This window comes from Caloenas nicobarica, chromosome 31 (assembly GCF_036013445.1).
Source record: "Caloenas nicobarica isolate bCalNic1 chromosome 31, bCalNic1.hap1, whole genome shotgun sequence".
Lineage (NCBI taxonomy): Eukaryota > Metazoa > Chordata > Aves > Columbiformes > Columbidae > Caloenas > Caloenas nicobarica.
In genome coordinates, this window is record NC_088275.1 from 2,372,970 (window position 1) to 2,398,127 (window position 25,158).

The 25,158-nt window shown below is 49.1% G+C and overlaps 3 protein-coding genes and 1 non-coding gene across 8 annotated transcripts; 1 reads left to right on the forward strand and 3 right to left on the reverse strand.

Annotated features, from left to right (window-relative positions):
• Positions 1-103: 103 nt before the first annotated feature.
• Positions 104-8,610, forward strand: SYT11 (synaptotagmin 11). Of its 2 annotated transcripts, none has more exons than XM_065653809.1 (4): positions 104-413; positions 2,723-3,546; positions 4,486-4,609; positions 5,713-8,610. In XM_065653809.1, the coding sequence occupies exons 1-4, from the start codon at positions 380-382 to the stop codon at positions 6,021-6,023; spliced, it is 1,293 nt and encodes a 430-aa protein (XP_065509881.1). In that variant the 5' UTR covers positions 104-379; the 3' UTR covers positions 6,024-8,610. The 2 variants fall into 2 exon arrangements, with proteins under 2 accessions (XP_065509881.1, XP_065509882.1); XM_065653810.1 differs by having other exon boundaries at positions 4,486-4,606.
• Positions 8,611-9,209: 599 nt separating this feature from the next.
• On the reverse strand, positions 9,210-14,498 carry RIT1 (Ras like without CAAX 1). 2 transcript variants are annotated; one of them, XR_010607716.1, is made up of 6 exons: positions 14,196-14,498; positions 13,686-13,742; positions 12,548-12,621; positions 12,259-12,450; positions 10,646-11,723; positions 9,210-9,287 (listed from the first exon to the last, which is right to left on the reverse strand). XR_010607716.1 is itself a non-coding variant. In XM_065653811.1 (5 exons), exons 1-5 carry the CDS (start codon positions 14,284-14,286, stop codon positions 11,493-11,495), a joined length of 645 nt encoding a protein of 214 aa, XP_065509883.1. In that variant the 5' UTR covers positions 14,287-14,498; the 3' UTR covers positions 9,433-11,492. The 2 variants fall into 2 exon arrangements, 1 of the variants encoding a protein (XP_065509883.1); XM_065653811.1 differs by lacking the exon at positions 9,210-9,287 and having other exon boundaries at positions 9,433-11,723.
• A 178-nt stretch (positions 14,499-14,676) lies between these two features.
• Positions 14,677-25,158, reverse strand: KHDC4 (KH domain containing 4, pre-mRNA splicing factor). Of its 3 annotated transcripts, none has more exons than XM_065653855.1 (14): positions 25,067-25,158; positions 24,385-24,622; positions 23,688-23,816; positions 22,901-22,980; positions 22,249-22,301; positions 21,405-21,568; positions 20,807-21,018; positions 20,211-20,271; positions 19,455-19,512; positions 19,032-19,282; positions 18,346-18,501; positions 17,384-17,496; positions 16,882-16,970; positions 14,677-15,935 (listed from the first exon to the last, which is right to left on the reverse strand). In XM_065653855.1, the coding sequence occupies exons 1-14, from the start codon at positions 25,156-25,158 to the stop codon at positions 15,736-15,738; spliced, it is 1,896 nt and encodes a 631-aa protein (XP_065509927.1). In that variant the 3' UTR covers positions 14,677-15,735. The 3 variants fall into 3 exon arrangements, with proteins under 3 accessions (XP_065509927.1, XP_065509928.1, XP_065509929.1); XM_065653856.1 differs by having other exon boundaries at positions 23,688-23,810; positions 25,067-25,139; XM_065653857.1 differs by lacking the exon at positions 14,677-15,935 and having other exon boundaries at positions 16,884-16,970; positions 17,384-17,468; positions 25,067-25,139.
• Positions 21,114-21,244, reverse strand: LOC136000249 (small Cajal body-specific RNA 4). Its single transcript, XR_010607726.1, has one exon. It is a non-coding gene; the product is annotated as a small Cajal body-specific RNA 4 (non-coding RNA).

Consider the following 25,158-nt stretch of genomic DNA (forward strand, 5'->3'; position numbering starts at 1 on the left):
GAGGCGCCGCCATCTTGGCTGAGCGGCGCCGCCGGGCGCCGAGCTCCGCGCTGCGCCCCCGCCCCGGGGCTCCCCGGGAGGGAGGGAGGGGGGCCTGCCCGCTGCCGCCGCCCCCGCGCCGCGGTGCAGCCCGCCGCAGCCGCCCCGCCGCGGGGCTCCCACACGGTGCCGCCCGCCTGAGGCGCGGCCGGAGCCGCCGCCACTTGCCGAGTCACCGCCGGGCGGCCGCGGGGCGGGGCGGCGGGAGGGGCGGGCGGGGCGGCGGGCGGGGCCTGCGGCGCGTCGGGACCAGCCGGCGGCTCCTGCATCCCGGGCTGCCAGCATCCTCCGGGCGGGGGCCGGCAGCGCAGCCCGGCCACCCGCGGCCTGCGCCGGGGCCATGGCGGAGATCACCAGCGTCCAGCCCGGCTTCGGTGAGTGCGGCGGCCGGGCCGCGCCGAGGGGCCTTCCCGCCGCCCCCGGGACAGGCCTCACGGGCCCCGCGGGCCGCGCCGCGCCCGTGCCCCGCTCCCCCCGCCCCGCACCCCGGCTCCAGCACCCACCGCTCGGGCCCGGAGCCGCCGCGGCCCCAGCGAGAGCGGGAGCGGGCGGGCGGCCCCGCCGCATGACGTGATGTCTGTGCCGGGCCGCGCCCCGGCCCTTTGTTCGCCGCTCCCCCGGGGGCCGGGGCGGCTGCGGCACCGGGGGAGGCGGGGCCGGGCGGGGGGGGATCGGCCGGGCCGGGGGCGCCGCGCTGGGGAAACTGCAAACCTGCCGCATCATCCGAGGCCAGGAAAGAGCCGGGCGGGCTGGAGCCAGTTCAGGGAGGGGAACGGAGCTGGGGAAGGGGCTGGAGCGCAAGTGTGATGGGAGCGGCTGAGGGAGCTGGGGAAACGGCCTCAGGTTGCGCCAGGGGAGGCTGAGGTCGGAAATTTGGGAGAATTTCTCCCCAAAGGGCTGTGGGGCGTTGGAACAGGCTGCCCAGGGCAGTGCTGGAGTCGCCATCCCTGGAGGGGTTGAAAATACCCAGAGATGAGGTTCTCAGGGCCAGGGGTGGGTTAACACTTGGACCCGATGATTTTAAAGCTCTTTTCCAACCCAAACGATTCTCCAAGTGACCTGTGCAGCCACGGTCCAGCTCCCCGAGACACCAGTGAAATCATAATTCTGGGTAATTTTGAAGGTGTGTGTTTTTTCTGCAGCCCGGGGGTGAGAAGGGCTGAACCGCAGCCTTGGGATCTGGGTCGCCTGGCGTTCTCCAGTCCCCAAAATCCAAACGGCTGCTTCTCTCTGCCCTCCAGCAATTGACTGGCCATCCCCTTGCGCCATAAGGCCCCGTAGTTAAAGCCCGGTTACTACATTTCCTTTAAATTCGGAAGTACTTAGTAATAATTCTCTCTTTGATCATTTATCTAATGTGCAATATATCTACTTAACCTTTTACGTTCTGTGTTTCCTGGAATCCAAGAGCCACGCGCCGTCATAATTTAATCACTGGCCACCATTAACCGTTAGAGGACAATTAGCAAACAGCAGCTTTAGAAGAAAGTTTTCAATTATTTTTCATTCATTGCAAAATAATTCCATATCCCCCCCCAAGCTGGTTTTGTTTCAGTTAAATCGTAGCATCACATCAGAACAAAGATCTTTTCTACCAAATTGGAATAAAACCAGCACAGTTCTGTTCTTTTTGAGAGAGGAGACGCTGCGGTGCCGTTGAAAACAGAGCAAAGTGCTCTGGAAGTTGCAAAAGCTTCACTAGAACTGGTTTTAGGCAGGAATTCTTTGCCACAGAACATGATGGGAGCCAAATTGAAAAGCTGAGATAATTCGATGGATTGCGGGGATTTATTTGGTGCTTTCTAGAATTGTCCTGTCGGATCTGCAGGAAATGAAGGTCCGAGAGCTGGTTCGGTAGGGATGCGATAGAAACAAAACGCACGGTTTAAAAAAAAGCGATTAGAATAAGGAGTTTTCAGCATTTCTCCTTTTCTGTGTATCCTGTTTGTGGTACGGAATGACGACAGGAAAATCACATTTAGGGTTTTTACCAGCTCTTGCTGGGATTGTCATGACAATAATTCAATCATTTTTGGGTTTTCCCTTTTCTTACGGAAGCAGTTTGTCCAATTTGTAAAGAAAGAGCCGTGGGGCTGCGTCTTGGTCAACCCTTATAAATAGAAAATAACACGGTTGCTAAAAATGAACGTGGTTTTTCATCGTTACTGAAGAACACAGTTGACATAAGCTCTAGAAAATATCAAATAAGCCCTAAATCCAAATACGGGATTTTCTGTCCGTTGGTTTTTGACATTGGATTTGCACATTGAATTTTGGGCTAGAAAAAAGGGATTTGGAGGTTTTCCTAAAGGATAACTCTGGGTCCAGGCCGTATTTATCACTCCCTGTTGATAAAATACAGGGCGTTTCAAAGAGATGGACCCAGTTCCAAAGACAGAGTTTGGTAACACTCCGTAGAATCGCATAACGTTTAAAAAACAAGTTTTAAAAAGTGCTCCTGCAAATCAAGCATTCCTGCGGCGATGCTGGCGATGCGGGAGTTTGATTGGGCAAGAGAAGGCAAAAAAAATCCTTATTACAGCACGTGAAACGTAGGTCAAGTATTAGGAGTGTGGGAAAACATCCGCTAAAGGACGTAACGTTTTGTTCCGGGGAAGCTTTGCTCCCCAGATCGTTGAATTAGGAACAATTAAGAATTCAGGCGGCCCTTGTCTCTCTGCAGACGTCTCCCCGGTCGCCGCGGGTCTCATCGGTGCGACCGTGCTGGTGGTTTCCGTCTCGGTCACGGTTTTTGTGTGGACATGTTGTCACCAGCAAGCGGAAAAGAAGCACAAAACGCCACCCTATAAATTCATTCACATGTTGAAAGGCATCAGCATCTACCCGGAGACCTTGAGTAACAAGAAGAAAATCAACCGCGTGCGGAGGGAGAAGAACGGCGCGCCCAAGGAGGCCGGGAGGGGAAACCTCTCAGCGGATGCCGCCGAATCGGGTTTGATCAGCTCTGAAAAGGCTCCGGATGCGCCAAACGCAGCCCCGCGCGTCGAGCAGCTCCCGATCCAAGTTGATTACGGAGACGAACTGAGTCCAGATCAAAGCCTGACCCCGGGAGGGAGTAAAACCTCCTCCCCGTCTTCTCCAGGGGACGACGTGACGTTGGGCGAGCTGACGTTCTCGGTGGATTACAACTTCCCGAAGAAAGCGCTGGTGGTCACCATCCAGGAGGCCCACGGGCTGCCGGTGATGGACGAGCACACGCGCAGCTCCGACCCCTACATCAAGATGACGATTCTCCCGGACAAACGGCACCGGGTGAAGACCCGCGTGCTCCGCAAGACGCTCGACCCCGTCTTCGACGAAACCTTCACCTTCTACGGGATCCCCTACAGCCAGCTCCAGGATCTGGTGCTTCACTTCCTCGTCTTGAGCTTCGATCGCTTCTCGCGCGATGACGTGGTGGGAGAGGTCATGGTGCCGCTGGCCGGGGTGGATCCCAGCACCGGGAAGGTCCAGCTCACCAGGGAGATCCTCAAAAGGAACATACAAGTAAGTGGCTCCGCGTAGTTTTGACACAAGGCGTTGTATTTTGTCCCACTTCTTTAGATCTGGGAGCCTCCGGAATTTTCAACACTAAATCCTTTGCTGCGAGACTCGTTTTTTAAACGGCTGCGTTCTCTTAGTGACGCGGTTCTATCAAACCTCAGCGATTTGATAAGGCACGGTCGCTATTTAGGCCTAGAAATGGTGAATGTTCTAACCAACGATGCCACGGGAGAAGGGGGACGTCCCTATCTCCAATAAAAGAGCTGAGGTGATAACAGGACATTTGTCTGCACAGAAAACGCCACGTGGAGCGGGAGCTTTATCTGCCCCGACCGCTTTAGACACACAAACTTGTCATTATCTCCATCTGATTATTGCTGTCAGCTGGGAATCGGTGGGAATAAATCAACGCAGCGCAGCCTGACGCGGTTCCTCTCGGCCCGGAGCAACGTCTGAGTCAGTGCAGGCGAATCCCACCCTACACCAGCTGATACTTAATCTTTTTATTTTCTTGCCGAGCTTATTTTCGCGATCCACCCCCCAGCTTCAGTAGAAAAAGGGGTTTGTGCTCACCTTAAAATATTGAAAATTGTTGGGGGCCAAAACCACCTTCATCGGGGTCAAACCTTCCAGGGGTCAAAACTGTTGGAGTTGTGCAGCAGCTCCACGATCGCCCCATTTCCCACCCGCGCCAACGCCCTTTCCCTCGATAGCAAATCAACCTCGTCTCAATTAGCGCCATCTCAACGGAACTTAACGAACGCCATCTGGAAACCCAAACTAATTATCTTAATACGGCGTCACTCTTCGAAAGGACAGACAGCAAGTTGAACTGAGTCAATCTGTTAGTTTTTTATCCTCGTCCTGTACCTTTGCAGACTTGCCCGTTCGCCTGCCCACAAAACAAAGCGATTTGATCAATTCTGTTTGTTTTTTGCCCAGAAATGCGTCAGCCGGGGGGAGCTGCAGGTGTCCCTGTCGTACCAGCCCGTGGCACAGAGGATGACGGTGGTGGTGCTCAAAGCCAGACATTTGCCAAAGATGGACATCACCGGCCTCTCAGGTAGAAGCTATTTTCTCCAGCTCTGAACGCCTAGAAAAATCATCATCATCATCTCCAAATTTTCCACCATTTTTTTGCCTAGAAGGGAAAGGTAAAAGAGAGCAGGGGTTAAAACAAAGGAGGGATCACTCAGGAAAGAGAGGAGGAAATCACACTTGCGGTACATGAAAATAAAAAGTGCCGTGTGCCCGTATCTTAATTTGAATCCCAAACCAGCGTCTGCGTCAAGAACCAGCTGGTTGATAAAATAACACGCGAGGCCGATGCAAAAATGAAGGGTTTGGTTCCAAACTTTCTTTTTTTTATTCAGTACCTCCCATAGAAACATTTTCCATCTGCAAATTCTTCAAAATCTTTGACGCTTTGTTGGCTGTTTCCTGAAACGGGGTAAAAATTCATGCTTGTTAGAGGCGACAGGGAAAAGTTGTGGCCAGTTGGGCACTGGCTGCACCAAAAAGGGACTTGGTTGGGATTTCTAGGATTAACTACAGGAGAATACACCAAAAACTGGCGCCAGCAGCCCAGATTTCCAGCAGTTTCTTGAGCTGGCTCGAGTTCAGCAAACTAAACCTGCTCCGTTATTTCCAGGAGCGTCACTGGGCTGTGTTATTGCTTTATTTTTATTTCCAGAAGCGTTACTAGGTTGTTATTGGTTTATTTCTATTTTCACAAGCATTACTGAGCTGTATTATTAGTTTATTTCCACAAGCATTACTGGGCTGTGCTATTGGTTTATTTTTATTTTCACAAGTGTAACTGGGCTGTGTTATTTATTTTTATTTTCACGAGCGTTTCTCAGCTGTTATTAATTTATTTCTACAAGTATTACCTGGCTGTTACTGGTTTATTTCTATTTCCACAAGCATCACCGGGCTGTAATATGAGTTTATTTTTATCTTCACAAGCGTTACTGGGCTGTTAGTAGTTTATTTTCAGGAGCATTACTGGGCTGCGTTATTAGTTTATTTTGATTTTCACCAGCGTTACCGGGCTGTTAGTTTATTTTTCTTCCCAAGAGCGTTTCCTAGGCTGCGTTATTAGTTTGGTTTTGTCTTCACGAGTGTTTCCTGGGCTGGGTTATTAGTTTCTTGCTCTCTCCCCCCCAGACCCCTACGTGAAGGTGAACGTTTACTACGGCCGCAAGCGCATCGCCAAAAAGAAGACCCACGTCAAGAAGTGCACTTTGAACCCCGTCTTCAATGAATCCTTCATCTACGACATCCCGGCCGAGCTGCTCCCCGACATCAGCCTGGAGTTCCTGGTCATCGCCTTCGAGCGCAGCACCAAGAACGAGGTGGTGGGGCGGCTGATCCTGGGCGCGCACAGCGCGACGCCCGCGGGCGCCGAGCACTGGAGGGAGCTCTGCGAGAACCCCCGCAAAGCCGTGCCCAAGTGGCACAGCCTCAGCGAGTACTAGGCCCAGGACAGACTTAAGCCCGGGTTTAGCTAGGCCTAGGACAGACTTAAAGCCGGGTTTAGTTAGGCCTACGACAGACCTGAACCCGGGTTTAGCTAGGCCTAGGACAGACTTGAACCTGGGTTTAGCTAGGCCTAGGACAGACTTAAAGCCTGGTTTAGCTAGGCCTAGGACAGACTTAAGCCCAGATTTAGCTAGGGCTAGGACAGACTTAAACCCCGGGTTAGCCGTAGAACAATTTCTTTTCATAAGAAGCAGCAACCTCATTGGTTCTCTAGTGATGTGATTTTTTGCAGGGCACTAAAATCCTAAAAAGAGCGTTAAACAGAGGAAAAAAACTACCACGAATATATATAACAGTGTAATCACGCTATTGCATGCCTAATACAAACTGAAATTAGTATAACTACCGATAACGAGTCGCAGATTTTCATCCGATTCTCTGTCACTATGGAGTTGTGTTTGTGCCGAACTGTCTTTGCTGGTTTTCACCACGACTGGCCTGGTTTTTATGAGGCTTCTCCCAAAGTTGCCCAATTCTGCTGTTTCACCTCTAGTTTCTCGTTGGTTTTGCCTGCGGTTTGTTCTTTGCTGCTTTGGGAGAACCGAGCGCGTTGCCGTAGCAAGGGGAGGTGGGATTCTGCACTAGCACAAAGGAAAATACAGGGAAAATGGCACTTCTCCTTCAGAGGAGAAATCATTCCGGTGTTGGGCACCAAAACTCTTGTCGGTGCCACCTGCTTGTGAGGTCACAAAAGATTCGTGTCGAAAATTCAGACGCCAAACCCGTGATGTTGCTTTTGCCTCAGGCTGGATCTCCCAGACCGTCAGAATCGGGGAAACGCCGCTTTATTACATCTGATTTAACCCCGTCTGTGCATGAAGGGCCCAAAAAAACCTGACGTAAGGACCTTAAATGTGAAATTCTACGTAGGTTCTGTTCTAATGGCACCACTTCTCTGAGATAGGAAAATATCTTGGGGGAAGAAGTTTTAAGTGAAAAAATTACGATTCCCTTTGTTCATCCTTGAGCCAGTTTGCGTTATATTTGATGTTGTAGTGACCCCAGAGCCAGCTCGCAAAAAAGGAGCAAACATCGCGCTACAAAGTGTGGCAGATTCTTAATTTGCAGAGTTTCGAGTCAGTTCTTAAATTGCGACTGATTTCTGAGACTTGGGCTCTGCTCGGTGTCGCCTCCCAAGTGTCACAATGTTCTTTGACAAGTGTGACCTGCAGCATTTCGGGCTCTCGACCCTCAATAATCAGGAGTTTGGAAGAGAAGTTCAGAAAATCCCACAAACGTCCGCGTGGAAGCCGCTGGATTCCGTCCGGCGGGAAACGCAGACGCCCGTAACTCCATTTGGCTTCTTATTACATTCAAACCAGAAAAAATAGTAAGTAATTGATCGTAAATATTTTTGGTAAACTGAGCAGAAATAGTTATTTCCAATGGAAATACAAAGCAGGAGCGAGACCGCAAATTTTCAGCCTTCAGTTGCTTCCCGTCTGTGCCCTGTGGAATGGAAAGAATTTATCACAATTACAACATTTTAAGCTCGTTCAGGACTCGACTACTGAATTTTAGAGCCCTGTTGGAAAAACGATCCTTTCCACCTTCGTTACCAATGAAAAGAGGCTAATTGAGCGAATCTTAATTGGGTTTCACCGGCCAGCACGTAAAGCAGCAGCTGCTGGGAGGGCGAACACTCGGCGCTTTGTTTGTCGCCGATATTTTGGCATCTCTTCCCTAAGAAATTCTTTTTGCAAAGCTGAATTTTCTCCCTCGTAGCTGGTTATTCACTCAAACTTCCTTCCAGGCCACGTCTTTTTAGCGACAGAAGCGGCCTTGGAGCTGAAGCTCCGATTTCTTGGCCTCTGTTCGTGCTTTATCCATCCCCATCACGAGGATTTTCTGCCGGCGGTTCCCGTAGATTTTCTCTTTCTCTTAAATCTTTTATCGGTGGCTCGCGGCCGCAAACCAGAGATGCGTTTTCCCTCGGCGCAGATTCGCAATCCCCGTTTTTGCACTAAAGCGATCGCGTTGCTGAAGCTCAGCGACCGTCACGACTTTTCCTCGGGACGTGCTTTCCAAACACTGCGTGGGGCGGAACAACCACGACAACGGGCCCTTTTTTCTCCTTTTCAGTGTGAAAAGCATGCTCAAGCCTCGATGATCTCCACATTCCTTTAGTTGAAAAGATGAATTTCTTGTCAAGGAAACATGCTCAGGGTAAATAGATTTGGCTGTTGGGCATAGGAGCTCCGACCCCCTTCTGGAATAATAGGAAACTGAAGATGTACAGATTTCTATATTTTTAAAAGGTAAAATAGACAGTAAGTGACAGCGGACTCACTGTAAAAATCTCCCAGGTGTGGTTATTTACCTTGTGTCTTCTATTGTAAAATTAACTTGGACAGTTACAACTTTGTGTGGAAAAAAAAAAAGAAAAAAAAAAAGGCAAACCCCCCTAACGGGCCATGTGTGAAAGTGCATAACGCTGTACGCTAATCGACATTCTGTAACGCTATCTTGTTGTTGGGTTTGGTAACGCACATCGAGCGTGCAAATAAAACTTCAATCACTTTAGCGGCTGCCTGTGCCCTGTGTGACCGTCGGCAACGCGCACGAGCTGATGCCGAATCGCCGGAGAAACCTTCTAAAAACGTGCGTTTCTGCTCTGGCCATTCCCAGGAAACGCACACACCAAATAAACGGCGGAGAAATAAAAGGGCGTAACGGAATTCGGGCAAATTAACACGATTATTTGAGCATTAGCACAGAGAACTCTCGGTGATCTCCACAGTGTTAGAATTTGGTCTAATTTACAGCGTCAGAATTTGGTTGAATTTGGCATGAATGGACATTCATGAGCTAAATTCAATCTGAGTGAGAAAAGAAAATGTTAGAGGGGCAGAAAAAGAACCAAGATTTGGAACCCAGAGGCGTTCCTGGATTCCCAGTCCAAACCCAATTCTCTGGGAACATTTCTGTCCCTCTCGCTTTGCGCGAGACGCAACAATTTCTCCTAAACCGCTGCGATTTGGCTCCCGCGCGTTGTTTTCCTGCAGCTCCCGGCCTGAGCTTTTAGGTATTTCATGTATATTCCTCATCTAAGCGCGGTTTTTAGGAGTTGGCTGAATCTGCTCAGCCAGAGCATGCGGTTGCTGATTATTTTTCTCCTCATTGTGCGAAACGCGAAAGAAAATCTCTCTTGGTCCTTCTCTGCTTGGCCTCCGCGTCAAACAAATGGCCCCTTTTGGGTCCTGAAACAGAAACAAAAGAATTTGCATGAGGCCAAGAGAACGGGTTTGCCGAGCAGGGGAAGAGAAACGGGTTTGGGAGACTCTTCCAAAGTCAACACACCTTAGAAAGTCGCTAAAGGCCCAAATCGTATTTAAATAATCCAGCACCAGACTCACATCGCAGTATTTTTAGGCTTTGCACCACATACCAACTCCTATTATTTTTTTTTTCAAGCAAAATAACCGTTCTCCAAAATAATTTACAACCACGCCCCAAGTTTTCCTTCTTCGGCCTCGCCAGCTGAACGACCTTCTTACCATCACCCATTAAAACAGCCAAACGCTTGTATTAAAAATTATATATTGTGTCAAATAAACCAATAGTTCTGTGTACAAATTTATATACATGACAAAAATAAACCTCTTTTCCAATAACACTGTGTAAAACAAAGTGCTCGCTGCTGTTCCAACGGAGGAATTCTGGAAGCAACAGGCTCAGGAAAGGCAATGGTGACACCGAAATCGCACTAAATAACCGGAATTTTTCTCAGCCTTTTTCAACCATCCGGTGTAACACAGGAGCGAGAAACAGAAACCAATGTCAAGGTTTAGCTCAGCCACAAATCAAAGAAAAAGTCTAAACCCAGTTTTCTTCAGCTTTTTGAAATCTTACAGAAGAAATTACTCTTAAAACCAACGGGCGCAGAATTTCCAGTCGGATCTTAAGCAAGAAGGAGTTCGGCAAGAAAACAAGCTGAAACAGATAGATTTGCTATCCCAGCTTCTTGTACCGATCCTTCTAGGTAGAAATGTTGGGTTTGGGCTGAGACCGACGCTGCGGAGCGGATTTGTGATCGGTGAGACCAACCGTCACCGACGTGAGCCGAGAATAATAGAAGCTGCACTACGCTTAGTTCGCTAAACCCTCTCGCTCTTCAAACTGATTTGAGGCACTTAGTTCTCTGAAAAAACTCGTTTTAACTGTGTCGGAGTCACCCAATTTGTTCCATTATTAAAAAACAAAAGAGGAACACCAGACGTGTCCTCTCCGGATTGAAATTCTACAGCTGATGTATTTTTAAATCAGCTCAAAAATCTCTCTATGCACTTTTTAAAGCAAATTCTTCATTCCCGAGGCTAAAAGCTGCCCCTGCGTGTGTGCGCAGGGGCTGGAGCATCGTCAGCACCGGCATCCGCCCCACTAATTAATTAATTCCTTCCGCCGCACCGGCTATTGGATTTTTAAGACTGCCCTGGAAGAATCTGAGCAGTAGGATATATTAATTCTGGGCCCAGATACCTCAGGATCAGTCATTTTCTCTACAAAATAGTTATCACTGAATAATTTGAAATGACTACATTAGAGACTTGTACTTAACAAAGATACTGGCTCCTTTCAGGCAAGAACATCAACCAATGGCAATAAATAAGCCAGCGCACCCTCCCAGCCGGGATTTTTAACGTGAAACACATCAGAAAATTCAAAGCTGTGGTTTCTCCGGCACCGTTTACGTTGTGCAGCAAACACCGCGTGTTCGTGCGCTGCGGCTGCCTCAGCGCTGCCGCAGGAACCACTATTTGCTTTTTCTGACTCGTTTAGAATCTCGCCCACCATGCTGCTCATTAACTGATCATTTACAGCAACTTGGACAAGTATTCCACAGCGCTTTGCTGGAAAAAAATCTTTTCCATGAGAACACGCCAAGTCCAGCACAGCTCCGCTCGGTGACGTTATCGCAGCCCGGGCTGCACGTCACGTTTTGTAAACGACTTTACGTTTCATTAAATCCTCACCCAGCCACCTCTCGTGCTGCTCCGCAGAGCAGCAACGTTTCCTTGTGCAAAGAACTAGGCTAAAAATGTGATTCGGTTAGACCGGGGAGAACTTCGGCGATATTTGTACATAATTCAGCTTCCAAAGACAAAATTCCAAAGTGCAGGGACATAAACCTATCGGCGTTTGGAACCAGCCAGATACACGCAACGTTTGCTGGATCCGGTAAAAAACGACAATGAATAGAAGTACAACTGTTACTGCATCTGAAGTGGAAGATCCAAGATGAAGGGAATAGCACTCGAAACAAAAAGAACCGGTCGAAGTTACGCATTCCCTCAGAAAAGTCCCGTCGGGTTGAAAACACGCTGTCAAAATGTCGTCGCTAAAGCGCTTTGGTTCCGAATGGCTGTTGACAGGTTCGGCTGGATTTTGGTTGGAACTCTCTCTGTTCAAGTGACCGAATCTTTCTTCCTTCGGAATGGTGACTTCAGTCTTTTCCACACGCTGCTTTTAGGTTTGGATTTTTTCTCCATGGCCATGACGGCTTCTTTCTCCTTCCTGCGGATTTCGCGCACCAGCGCGTGGAAGACGTCGTCGATGTAATAGCGGAACGCGGCCGACGTCTCGAAGAAGGGGCAGCTGAACTCCCGCGCTAAGGCAGAGCCTTCTTCCTTGGAGACCTGAAAACAAAGACAAAATTCACACTTCAAGAAAGCCAAACCCAGAAAGCTGGTTTCTTGACCATTTCTTGTTTCTGTCCCGCATGTCTGGAGCTTTTTTCCCAAGTCCGTCTGCTCTGAACTGTTTCCCACAGACAGGAGTTACTGTTTCCTTAAGCTGAAAGTCATTTTCCTTTCTGTCCGTTCTCACCCAAGCTCTCCGTTACTACGTACCCATCTTAACACACTCGCATCTGCAATTTGCGTGCATATCTGTGTGGCTTACGGAATGCAAGATCTTTATTAACAGAAGCTCCTTCCAGCAATTAAAAAAAAGCAGAAAAGCCCAAGAGCCGTTGAAACTCAAAGCATCAACTTGAAGACTTTACTTTTCTGACCGTGTTTGGTTATTCAACACATTCTGGGTTAAACAAGTACTTCTCTTGTTCAACTCATCAAACACGCAAAAAAATTAAGAAAGGGAATACTAGCTCTTGTATCAGTGCATTTCACAGCAGAAACAGCTCGTAGCTGCGGGTGTCTGGGTGCCACTCACCTGCCGCAGCTGCGTCAGGTCGGATTTGTTGCCCACCAGCACCACGGGGGTGTCGTCGGTGCGCCGCACGCGGTAGATGAGCTGCTTGAACTCGCGCACCTCGTGGAAGCTGCGCCGGTCCGTGATGGAGTAGCAGATGATGAAGCCCTCGCCGGCCCTCATGTACTGGTCCCTCATGGCCGTGAACTCTGCCTGAAAACACACGAGGACGTCTCAATCCCACCGGGATTTGCTCGGAATGGGAAACACAAGATGAATTCCAAAAGCTGCCGCGCGTAGCTCGCTGTACCTGCCCCGCTGTGTCCAGGATGTCCAGGTTGGCGGGTTCGTCGTCAATCCGGATGCGGATTTTATAAGCGTCCTCTGCGAATTCACGGCACGGGGGAAAGAACAAGGTTGGAAAACAACGGCAATGCTCATTAGTCCTCAACCCACAAGGAGAACGTTACAACAGAAAAACCTAGTAATATTACTAGTAATGTAGATATATTACTATCATATTACTATTATAGTAATATTATATATTATAGTAATAAATCTAGAAATAGTAATATAGTAATATATATATTATATTATTATATCTAATATTACTATGTAGTAACATTATATATATAGTAATATAGTAACAGATCTAGTAATAGTAATATAGTATATAGTAATATAGTATATATCTAGTAATGGTAATATATTAATAGTAATATATCTAGTAATATCACTATACTCCATTAGTCTGATCTTCATTTAATAACGAATTCAATTTTCAGTTGTTCTGGTGTGATTTAGTACCATCCCGGCTGTTTGCTAATAATAAAATAACACTGTTAGCAACATAATAAAATCTATTGTACACGCGATTTCTGACAGACACACGACCACATCCTACAAATTCCTTTTGGACATTTTGTGGAAAGCAAAGCACAGAGTAAGAGAATTGGCCACCACCAACTGCTGTTTTCTTAAGACAACAAATATTCTGTTCCTCTAAGTCAGGTTTCTCTAAGAGATGCCGCAAAAATCAAATATACTGAGTTGTTAAGCACTTTCATCCCTCCCAATTTCTAAAACACGGCTTGGAATGACAAGTTAATAGCAGAGAGCCGACCCACAGCAAGGAAACCGGGTTGTTCTTTCGGAACAGACAACTAATCATCGCTTATCGGCAGCTTTTCATCCTCATCTGCCAACATACAAACACATACACACAGCGCGTGGCCTTAATATATGAGAAGAAAACCACGAAAGATCTGAAGTTCAGGATGTGGATCCCAGTCCTCACAGCAGAACTCTTAACACCTTTAAATGAGGAACTGAAGGGAATTGGGTCCTCAATTTACAGCCCAAACGGGAAACTTTAAAGCGACGGGCCCCACAGCGGTTTAACCTGCTAAGAGAGGGCGTGAACAGCGAAAAGAAAAGATTTTTCTTACCAATTGTGGGATCATGATCCTCCGGAAAGCGGTGGCTGATGAACTGCATGGTCATGGCTGGGAACAAAAAGAATCATGAGCCACAATCGCGCAAAGTCTCGGTAAAACATCTGCCGCTTCGGCATTCGGTTTATGACACGCCTGAGAACGTTAGTTCGCTAACAGGTAAAATATAAAACCGTGCTCGGCGAGGAGCTTCGAAGAAACACGACAGATAAAACAGGTTAAATAACAAACAGAGAACTACGCCCTTGTCCTCCGGAGTTTCAGAAACAAAGCTGGACGGCGCAGAAACGCGGAAGCCGATGACACACCGAGCCAGCCCGGGGAAACGCGCCCCGAGCCGCGCGGGTTCGCTCCAGAAACGCGTCCCCGGGCGCTGCCCAACCCGCCCCCCGGGGCCGCTGGGGGGAACCGGCGGCCCCGCCCGCGGCGGCGGCGGCTCCGGGGCCGCCTCGCAACCCCCCCAGCCCGCGGTGCCACCCCCGGCGGGTCGGCCCCGGCACCCACCGCTCTTGCCGACGCCACCGGCTCCCAGCATCACCAGCTTGTACTCGCGGGACTGCCCCGCAGCGCCGCCCGGGCGGGCTCCGCCATCCATCTCCTCAGCGCCGAACGAACCACGGAAGACGAGGCGGGGCGGGGGGGAAATAAAAAAAAAGCGTGAGCACCCGCAGGCTCTCGGCCGGCCCTGGAGAGCCGCCGCCACTCTTTTTCTCCTCAGCGTCCGGCTCCTCACAGCGGACCCACCGCCCCCCGCAGAGCCAGCGACACCAAAATGGCGGCGGCTCCTCCGCGGCGAGCGACCGCTCGGCCACGCCCCCGGGGCGGGGCTTCCGCGGAGCCGCGCCGGCGTGAGGGGGCGTGGCTACCACAGGGGGCGTGGCTACCACAGGGGGCGTGGCTACCACAGGGCTGCATTAAAGCCAACCCTGCCCCCCCAAAAAGGCAGCAGAAAGATCAAAAAAAAAAAAAAAAAAGGCAGCATCTTTATACATTTATTTATAATGAAAGTATGGTTCTAATTATTTACAACACGTAGGAAAGACAAACGTTTGTACAATCGAGCCAGCCAGTGCGCAGCAGCGACGCACATCCCCGTTTTTAAGAGCGTTTCGAGTGGTTGAAAAGTTCTTTTTGCAACAGCCCGCCCCGCCAAGAAAGCCAGTGTCGCAGTTCATGTCCATAAATCATCCAAAAAACTTATTTCCCGGGTGCAGTTTTGCGCTTCGAGGCAAGAGGTGGCGCCGCGTGGACCCGGCTGCTGCTTTTCCTTCGTTAAACCGCCGTGAAGCAAAAGGGGTAGAATCAAGTGAATTAATTAAGAGATGGGGGGTTCTGTCCTTCACGAGAAGGGTTTTTGTCCGAACTGCTGCGTGGGAAGGAATCTGAGGGTGAGCGGAGAAGGTCAAGTTCAGGTGCTACGGCACCGGGTTCACGGGGGGACAGCGGGATGAACCCCCCAAAAACCAACAGCCCCCCCGCCCCGTCTGGCTGGAACGAGAAGTTGGGGGGTTAGTAAAACCACCTTTAAAGAAAAAAACTAAAAAAAACCCTAAAAAAAAAAAAAAAAAGCGCCGAGTTACAGGAGATGCTTGAAGTAAAAACAAATCAAAGAGTTTTAGGCAATGGGATCCTCCATTTTTTCAGATTTACTGATTCTTTCTTTGTTGAAAGTCTGAATGTTGGAGCTCAACGGGGCTGTGAACACAGGCTGGGGCAGCCCAAAAACCACCGACCGCGGGTGCAGAGCGAGTCAGCGCCCCCGACGCTGCCCGTCTAAGTGATCCTGGAAGAACGGGAATCGCAGAGAGAGAGGCTTCCCGAATTTCAGGACACTATTCCAAATATTGCGGTTTTTAAATCGACAAATTCATCGCAGAAAGGAGGATTTTTAAAACAACGGAGCCCTTTCGAGGGGGGATATCGAACCTTTAGCGTCTGCGGATGTAAAAAACGCATATTTGCAAAGTTCTGTAATATACGTGCGTTATTGCTAGAAGGGGGGAATAAGAAATAAAATAAATGAACGAAAACTCTTCTGCTGCTTTTACGGCGCCATCCAGAACGGCATCTGTTGTTTCGCTCGCTGTTGGGAGGATGGGTACTGGTACCCCAAGCTCCATCCCTGTGAAAAGGTACTTGCGTTTTTGTGCCCGCCGTGCTCCTCCTCTTCATCCGACGAATCCCCGGCGTACGCCACTAATCCAAAGCCCTTTTCGGCCGTTTTCATCTTCTTGGCGTGATGATCTAAAAGGGGAAAATTAAAAAAAAAAAAAAAAAAAAAAAAAAAATTCTCCCCGCACCCCCCCGAGAAGGGAAAAAAAAAAAAAAAAAAAAAAATCAAAATAAAGTGCCCCAAAACGAGTTAATTATAAAAAACAAAAAGATGTTAATTGTGAATTGTTAGTCGGACACCAGTTTGAGGTCGCAAGGCCAGTGGTCACCAAGGTCGAGGGCCACACAAAGCAGGACCAGCAACAGCACGTGTGATCCACCAGAACCATGGAAGAGAACAGAGAAACGAGAAAAAACACACAGAAAAAGGCAACGTTAGCAAACGGGCTCCACGCGACCGTACAAGAGACAAACATGTCAAGAAAAATGGGAATTTGGGGCAAAAGGAAGCTAAGAGGAGGGCAGCCTCCGGGGCTGGAGAAAACTACGGTTAACACCATGTACCGCAGACCCGAACGGCTCTGAACACCCGGGAGACTTCAAATTATTACAGGTTTAGGTAAAATTATTCCAGGTTTTACCAAGCTGCGAATATTTGATCCTAGGAAAGGATGAGATCTGACAGCGCTTGTGTTTGCAGACATGATTCATGTCTGAAAATGCACACCGAAACTCCTCAGCGCCTACAAAAATAGCTGTTTGTAACGTAAAACCATGCGATATCTGTGTTAGAAAATCCCAGGAGATTCTGGGCCTGACCGATGGGTTAAAAAGACTTTAGTCTTAGTCTTTAGTCCTCTGCTTAATTAGTCTCCTCATCTGTATCAATATTGATAGAAGTTTTACGAGAAGCACCATGTGTGCGTAACCACAGTGCACAGAAGTGTTTTAGAGCAGATATAATCTGCTTTGCACTTAAACAGCCCAAAAAAATCACCTACTTAAACACTGAGACCAGCACAAACTCATTTAGGGAAGGAAATTTGGCTTCCAGGCGTGTTGTACTGGCCGCACTCACCGTGGTTTCCTGGCAAAGACCCCGCACCGTTTCTTTCTTCAGGTTCCGATTTCATCCCAACAGGAAAAGCTGGCGGAGGCATCAACTGCCTGTGCAGACCAAGGCAAAGCAAGAAAAGAGTCAAAGGGAACAGCAAACGCATGTAGAACTCGCTCCTCAGCTTTAAAAGAGGGTAGATGTAGATGAGACATAAGGAAGAAATTCTCTTTCCCTGAAACTTCAGGCTGCGCAATTTGGAGTTGACAAGTTATTTTTTTTCACAGTTTGAAATGGGAGGGATGGAGAGGATGGAGAGGATGGAGAGGATGGAGAGGATGGAGAGGATGGAGAGGATGGAGAGGATGGAGAGGATGGAGAGGATGGAGAGGAAATAAAAAACACCCACAACAAACCAAATATCCCCCTCAACCCCCAAGTCACAGAGGAGAACACGAAACACAGATTCAAAACTGCCGAAATGAGCTTTTCCTGGGGATCGTAACGTGATGGTTTCATGGCTCACCTGTCCCTCTCTCTCTCCTTTCCTGAGGAACTTGCTGCCTTCGACCCGGCCCCTTCCATTTCGCTCGGACTGGAGAAGCCTGTACCTAAATTAGTCATATGAATGGGTCCATGCTATGAGCAGAAAAACACACGGCATTAGCAAATCTACAACTACAACACAAGCTCCAGCTCCTTAATGATAACGACAGGAAACCCAGCTAGCAGCAGAAACCGCTAATCGGCATGGGTCAAATGTTTTCTCCTCAAAATAGCGAGAGTGCCACAGTAGGAAAGGCCTGAGCGCGGATACAGAAGCGACCTCGCCACCTACTCCACCTTTTCAGGAGGTCTGGACTGTAAAAATAGCTGCTTAGTTCACAAATGGACTTATTATCTCCTCAATCGGCCAATTCTGAGTATTTATAGACCTCGCGTCATGGTAAACTCTGCTCCAAACACTAATATTAGGTCTGACAATGGCAGTTTTTATTGTCTCCAGGCAAAGCTTTTGTTAAGGGTTCCACCTGTGAGCAGAGGAGCATTTGCAGAAACTCCTTTTTCTCACAAGAGTCTGCAGAGCTCAAAATTATCCTTCAAATCAACTCTTTAACATTGGCTATCTAGAAACCAAAATCAAATCAATCTCTAGCAAAACTAGGCTTCTGGAAATCTCCAAGTGCAACCTGCAAGGAAGGGAAACGGGAAAACCTGGGAGTTATTACCACATTTTCCCTCCCACCCCTCAAAGACCCACCAAAAAAAACAAACACAAAAAAAACCAACAAAGCCTAATAACCTCCTTTTAAACTAACGAGTAATAGATTCTTGTCATCTCTTTGACCACTCAAAGAAACCCGAGCGTGGTCTTGATGTTTTCCTGCCAAAGGTGTTGCAGGGCTCTTGCCAAATCAACTGCGCTCGTAACGCCCTCTCTGCAGCCACGCTGGGGTGAAAGCAGTAGAACGGGTGATTTTATTGCACCTGATAGCCCAGCAGTCCCGACTCCCGCTCGTCCGGCAGCTCCTCGGTGAAGCGCCTCTTCTGCCCTTGGGGATGGGGCTGCACTTGGGGCTGGGAACCAGCAGGAACGGGGGTTTTGACCGGGGCAGCGGGAAGAAAAGGAGCGTTCAGCGGACTCTGGGAAACAGAACACGGGAAAACTTGATAACATGCATGGGAAGTATCAATTCAAGGTAGAGCTTCACACATCGGAGCAGAACACGATTTGCTCTTGCCAGAAGCAAAGGGAAGCTAAAAGGAAATGTGTGATTTAAATAGAAAACAAGTATTTATAGTGTTCCCACCTCAAACTAATCACTATAGAATAATTTTGGATGGAAAAGAGCCTCGAGATCATTGAGTCCAAGCGTTAACCCAGCTCTGGCCCTGAGAACCTCATCTCTGGGTATTTTCAACCCCTCCAGGGATGGTGACTCCAGCACTGCCCTGGGCAGCCTGTTCCAACGCCCCACAGCCCTTTGGGGAAGAAATTACCCCAAATTTCCAACCTCAACCTCCCTGGTGCAACTTGAGGCTGTTTCCTCTCATCCTGGCGCTTGTTACAGTAAAAAAAACCATTGGCCTAACGAAGAATTCTCCACCTGGAACTACTTTATTTTATCACCAGCAAAGCAGCAGCTTATCAAGTTGAGAATTTTAGTTGTTACCTGTGCGGTGCTGGCCGGGAGCTGGACCTGCGGGATGGGATATTGCGTGGGGACGGGCGGCACCGCGGCCGGGAGCGCGGGGAGGACGCCGGGGGCCATCGGCACGGCCGGGGGGGCGATGCCCGGCACGTAGGGCGGCTGCACTGGCTGCTGGGGCGGGGGGACCACGGGGTAACCCCCCTGGTACCCGTTGGACGGGTAATAGGGCGGCTGCGAGGGGACGCTGCTCAGAGCGGCCGGCTGCGTGAAACCTGCGGAGAGAAAGGGGGAAACAGGTCGCTTTCCATTCAGTTAGGAGCCGCAAAAATATCTGATTTAGTGACCGAGCGCAGAAGGAGCTGGGGTACTTTTCAGTAAGAGTTGCACAGGGAAATAAATTCCACAAAACTCAGTGCGGAGCAGAACGCAGCTCCGAAGACTCACCTGCTAAGGGTACGGCAGTGGTGATCTGATTCACAAATCGGGAGTATTCAGCGTGAACCTGCAAAGATTAGATGAGAAACAGCTGTTGACTGGATTAAGCTTCACACATCCCCATAAAACTGGAAGGGGACTTTGATTATACGCTGCAAAAAGCAATAATCCAAACGTAAAAACTGAAATAAAAACCCAAAGCTGACCAAAACCCCACTGAACATCCCACTGGTCCCTCAGACAGATTTGGGTGAAATTCAGGATAATCTTGCCCAGGGAATGGAGCAGCAAAGTCATTACTCCAGTAGAGACAAAACACTCAAAGAATGGAAAAGCTTCCATTTATTTTTCAGAAGAGACTTTGGAGCCCAAACTCCATTATCGATATTAACAGATTGTCTCATAGGATTTTACTCTATTTGCATTCATGTAAGAAATGCAGAGAAACTCATTTTCTAAGTGTACATGTGAGAGATTTTCTAAGGTGTTTTTGGTACAACAATCGCTATATGAAAAATAAAGCAGAAAACATTGAAAGCTGAAGCAAGGGAAGCTGCAGCAATCGGAACAAAAAGCAGATCCCTTGATGTTCGCATTGTTAGACAATCCCCTCACCCCCAGTTCTACTCCAGTATTTTTATTTCTTCCCCCCAAATTCCACTACTACAGCCTCATCCTGAGAAACGTCTGTTCCCTGCACAAAAAAATCAGACAGAAGGAAAAACCTCTTAGCAAATAAATCTCATATTTGTAAGAGCTACTCACGGTTTGCAAGAGATTCTCACACAGCTTTTTAGCAGCTGCCAAACCTTCTGGCTTCGGGTGACTGCAAAGATATTAAAAAAATACCTTATAGGCACAAATGTTTCCACCCAAATTTGGGAGCTGCAACCTGCTGTCAGGTCTTATCCCTTTAACGAGCGACCAGGCGCCTCAACTACAAACTCGGCCGCTCTTTTGCATGATTGTGAACAAAAAGGAGGAGGATTTATTTTGTACGTGAAAATTCGGGTGTAAATACTGCAAGAAACAAGCCCAGAACACTGACTTGGTGAATGCATTTTGCATTCTTCCCTTAAAAGCTCAAGACCACAACCCAAAAGGAACGCAGCTTCACTGCATCCCAAAGAAAAGCAACCCCTTACGGTTTAATGTCACTTGATAGCGTGGTTGGTACCTTTGAAGCTTGTGAGAATAAAAATTCAGGTTCAACACCTATTTCATTTGCATGAAGTCAGAACAAAGAACTTCCCACATCCATGAAACACGAACGCGGCTGCTCGCTGGGATTTATTTTTGTCGTTAAACATTCACGGCTGCTCGCTGGGATTTTCTTTTTTTCTTTAAAAACCCCCTCGTACCTGATGTAGATGTACATGGGTTCGAAAGCCTCTCTGCCCGACGCCGGCTCTATGCACCCCGAGCCTTTTCCCCGCAGAAAGACTTTGGCGCCCGTCTCCATCTGGATGTGCTGCAGGTAGGAGCAGCCGGGTCCTTCCACCTTCTCCTTCACGTTAAACGTGGGCACGGCGTGTTCCAGGCCCACAAACAGCTTGTCCTGGACATAATGCATCTGCAAACGGAACAGGAAAGCTTCACTATTTCACCCCAAGAATCGGGATGTTTGCTGGAGGCCAGGATTTTGATTTTAGGACAGTGGGAGCAGCGCAGTGTGGGATGGCGCAGTCAGCGCTTTGCTTTGCTGTAAGCGAGGCCGCTCTCTCCATCCCTCTTTATTTTTTGGAGGCCACCGTCACCCGAGTCTCACTCTTCAGACTCGGTCTGATTAGTCCTCCAGTTTTCACAGCACGCAAGAGAGTTATTTTTGATTTTTTGGGGGAGTTTTCTTGGTGTTTGGGGTTTGTGTGTGTTCTTGTTTTAACAAATACCGCATCGCATGTACGCTTCGTAATAGGTAAATCTTGTAAATTAGTGATATACAATAAATTAACGACTCACCCCAGACTGGAACGGAGGTTTTTGGCCAACGGCTGGAGACAACTGGGTGATGGGGGCCGGCTGGTGATAGACAGTGACGGTCGCACCGTTGAACGTGGGGCTGGAACCCGTGGCCGCCTTCACCACCCCGTTAGTAATTATCTCTTTAATTCGGTTCACAGCTCCTGGTGGAAAGAAGAGAAAATTCATTTACATTTTGGTCCTTGTCAACCGCTCGGATTAACCAAATTGTGAAATGACGATGTTATTTTCCCATATTCTGGGACGGATTGACCGCAATAAGACAACCACAATGGACAGACAAGCATCAGGGTTCTTTCTGCGCTCCCACCCCCGATAAAGCTGACGCTAAAATACGTAGGTGGGCAGTTTTAGCCCAAAACCTCTTAGCAAATGCCAGAAACATTTCCGTTAACCCTGGACGGAATTTGCAGCTGCGTGAATGGGTGAACTAACACATGAAAACGCTGTTTACTGGCTCTGGAAATCAAGTGGGTGCCTTCGAAGCTTCGAGAGGCACCTGAGGGCAAACCTGTGAACTGATCTACAGAACAAACACCCGAACGCTTTATCATTTCCCTTCTTTTTTTTTTTTTTCTGTGCTGCGATCTCAGCATGTTATCGGGGAATAAACCCACAGGGAAAGCCCCATCTGCTCCCTCCACCTTCCTCCTGCTCTGTCCAAAGTTTTAACTTCACGATGAACGCAGCACCTTAGGCAGTTCTGACCTTTTATCAAAACCAAGATATTTATAGTACAAACCCACACCAGTCATAAAGGCCCTTGGTAAAACCCCTTTACGGCAAAAAATGAGAGAAAAAGCAGAATTCTTTGCACACTTACTGTCAACCAGTTCCCGTGTCTGCCCCTGGACGTGAAGATACAAAGGACGATCTCTGGAGAGGAAATGTCAAATATTCCATTAAACCCACAGAGAACACACAGTGGATTCAATCTAATTCTATTAGGTCATCTAGACACATAAACCCTTCCATAAAAATTTGGAATACTCTCCAAATAAGGAAATAAATATTCATTGCATATCACAGCGCTCAGTAAGCAAAGCTTTCCACTGAAAGCTAAAAGGACACAGAAGTTATTTATGTTACAACTTCTTACAGTTAAACCACTGAAACTTTTAATTTACTTGTCCACGGGAAAGGTTAATTAAGTAAAAGCACCGAGTCTACAAAATATTGGCAATCTTTGTAATTGGAAAGTTGCCCAATTCTCGGCAAAATGCACGAGAGGTCCAGGATAGTCAGAAGAAGTTTAGCACAGTCTGATCTGTCACATTTTCTGTTTGCCGGGGTTTTTTATTTCACCCTGGCCATGTCGAGGAGGTAGGAAAGCAGCTCTGCGGTCAGTACGTCACGGTAAATATTGGAAAAACTCACCCAAAGGTGACAACATTCATGAAAAACAAACCCCAAACCCCAGCAGTTCGCCAGCCAAGGAGAGAAAAAAGCAGAAACCCAAGAAAAGCAATACAAACCCAGGCCCCACTTTGGCTTTCTCTTCCGCAGTCATGAACCTCCCGCGAGTGGAGACGGCCGCTCCGCTCAGGCGGCTGATCTGCAAACAGTTCAAGAAACCCAGTCAGGAGTTTAGTGATAACAAATGGAGCACACACAAAACCACCCGACTGGTTGAAGCTTCGGTGTTGTATAAAAACCCCGTTAAAAAGTCATTAATGAAGTGGTAAGACAAGGAATGGTGCCCGTTGAAGGGAACCGGCTGTGCTACCTCATCGTATGACATCGTATTGAACAAAGCAGAGAATCAGAGGATCATTTGGGTTGGAAAAGAGCTTTAAAATCATCAATTCCAAGCATTAACCCAACACTGGCACTGCCCCATGTCCTGAGAACCTCATCTCTCTGTATTTTCAACCCCTCCAGGGATGGCGACTCCAGCACTGCCCTGGGCAGCGTGTTCCAACGCCCCACAGCCCTTTGGGGAAGAAATTCTCCCAAATTTCCAACCTCAGCCTCCCCTGGCGCAACTTGAGGCCGTTTCCTCTGGTCCTAGCGCTTGTTCCTGGGGAGCAGAGCCCGACCCCCCCTGGCTCCAAGCTCCTTTCAGGCAGTTCAGAGAGCACAAGGTCTCCCCTCAGCTCCTGTTCTCCAGGCTGAACAATTCCCAATAAACCACTCAGCAAATTGCCTTAGAAAAGACGAGTTTTGTAAAAGGAGGAAACAACCACTGAATATCATTTAACCCAACCTCTTTTAACCCGACAGCGCCAAACGCAGTGCCAAGGCTGTGAATCCCGGCTGTACCTCGTCCTGGGTCTGTCCTCTCGTCAGCAGGTTTCGGCACGTGAGGGGGACGTCATTGATTTCAACCTCCGCCACCACAAGGTCGTCTTTGCTTTTACTCGTCGCCGGACCTTTCCCCAGAGCCTGCAGCTTCAAAGAGAACCGTTGCAAAAGAGCAGAACGCGGAGATAAATGATTTAATGAAGACACAAACCCTCGTTCTCTGGAGGTGAATATCCTTTTTATTCTCTCTTTTCAGCTGTTGAACGCAAAAGCTTTCCAAATATTAGCAGAAAGCACATTATATCTATTACTTAATAACCTACTTCTTCACAAGCTTGAGCCCAAATAAAAACACTAATTTTATCTTCAGCACATTTTATAAGTATTCATTCTGTTCTATAAATAAACAGATAAATAAGCAGTAAAGCTGCTGACACAGAAACAGAAGCAGCTTACACTTGAATTACCAGCTCTGACAGAAATCCGTGAGCCTAATAACACAGAATAATGACACAGCCTAAGAATACAGAAAAGTGGCAGGACTGACCTCCCAGCCCCGCCACTCTTCAGAAAAATTTTTAAGGATGTTTTCCCATCAGTTTTCTTTTTGTTCTATCCTACTTTATGAAGCAAAGCTCCATCACTTCCCGTCTCAGGGCGAGCTATTCCCACAAACACAGGTCGCGGGTCTCCAGGAAACAGACGTGACACCCACCTTGTCCGCCGTGCTGGGCGCCGGCTTCAGCTTCCCTTTGGCCATTAACATCGCGTTGATTTTTGCCGCCACGGCCGCAGCCGCATCCAGCGCTCCCGAGGGGGCCGCGGAGCTCTCGGAACCCGCCACAGCGGAGCCGCCATCACCGCCGCCGGGAAACGGGCGCCCGGGCAGCGGGGCCGTGCCGGGGAGGAGGAACGCGGGGGCCGGGCCAGGCTGGTCCCACTTACTGCGGCGTCTGGGAAAGAGAAGAGGGGTCAGCGTCGGAGGCCTCAGACCTGCGGGGCTCAGGCCAGGGGGGGTCTTGGGCCCGGCAGGGCCTCAGGTGCAGCCACCTCGGGCCCGGGGGGTCTCTAGGCCCCGGGGACGGCGTGGCCTCAATCCTGGGGGATCTCAGACCTGGAGGCCTCGGGGGTCTCAGACCCAGGGCGGGTCTCAGGTCCAGCCACATCAGGCCTGGGAAGGGGGAGGGATGTGTCTCAATCCTGGGGGGGCTGTCAGACCCGGAGGCCTCGGGCCCGGGGGGGTCTCAGGCCCAGCCACCTCAGGCCCAGCCACCTCAGGCGCGGAGGCCTCAGGCCCGGCCGCCTCCCCACCCGCTGCCCCGCGGGACTTCCAGGCCCTGCCGCGCCTCTCGGCCCCGCCGCCCCTCGATCCACGGGCGCCCCCGGCCCCGCCTCACCCGCCCGCGCTCCCCGCGTCGCGCTGCGCTCCGCCACCCGCTGACATGGCTCCGACCCGGCTCCGCCGCCTCCGCGCCAGCCGCTGCGTCAT

Coding starts and splice junctions, on each gene's coding strand:
- SYT11 (XM_065653809.1), top strand. CDS start 380: ATGGCGGAGATCACCAGCGTCCAGCCCGGCTTCG. Junction 414..2,722: donor CAGCGTCCAGCCCGGCTTCG/GTGAGTGCGGCG, acceptor GTCTCTCTGCAG/ACGTCTCCCCGGTCGCCGCG. Junction 3,547..4,485: donor TCCTCAAAAGGAACATACAA/GTAAGTGGCTCC, acceptor TTTTTTGCCCAG/AAATGCGTCAGCCGGGGGGA.
- RIT1 (XM_065653811.1), bottom strand. CDS start 14,286: ATGGATGGCGGAGCCCGCCCGGGCGGCGCTGCGGGGCAGTCCCGCGAG. Junction 13,743..14,195: donor CGGTGGCGTCGGCAAGAGCG/GTGGGTGCCGGG, acceptor TTTTGTTCCCAG/CCATGACCATGCAGTTCATC. Junction 11,724..12,258: donor ACCTGACGCAGCTGCGGCAG/GTGAGTGGCACC, acceptor CTTTGTTTTCAG/GTCTCCAAGGAAGAAGGCTC.
- KHDC4 (XM_065653855.1), bottom strand. CDS start 25,158: ATGACGCAGCGGCTGGCGCGGAGGCGGCGGAGCCGGGTCGGAGCCATG. Junction 21,019..21,404: donor AACCTCCGTTCCAGTCTGGG/GTGAGTCGTTAA, acceptor TTCCGTTTGCAG/ATGCATTATGTCCAGGACAA. Junction 19,513..20,210: donor GTGAGAATCTCTTGCAAACC/GTGAGTAGCTCT, acceptor TAATCTTTGCAG/GTTCACGCTGAATACTCCCG.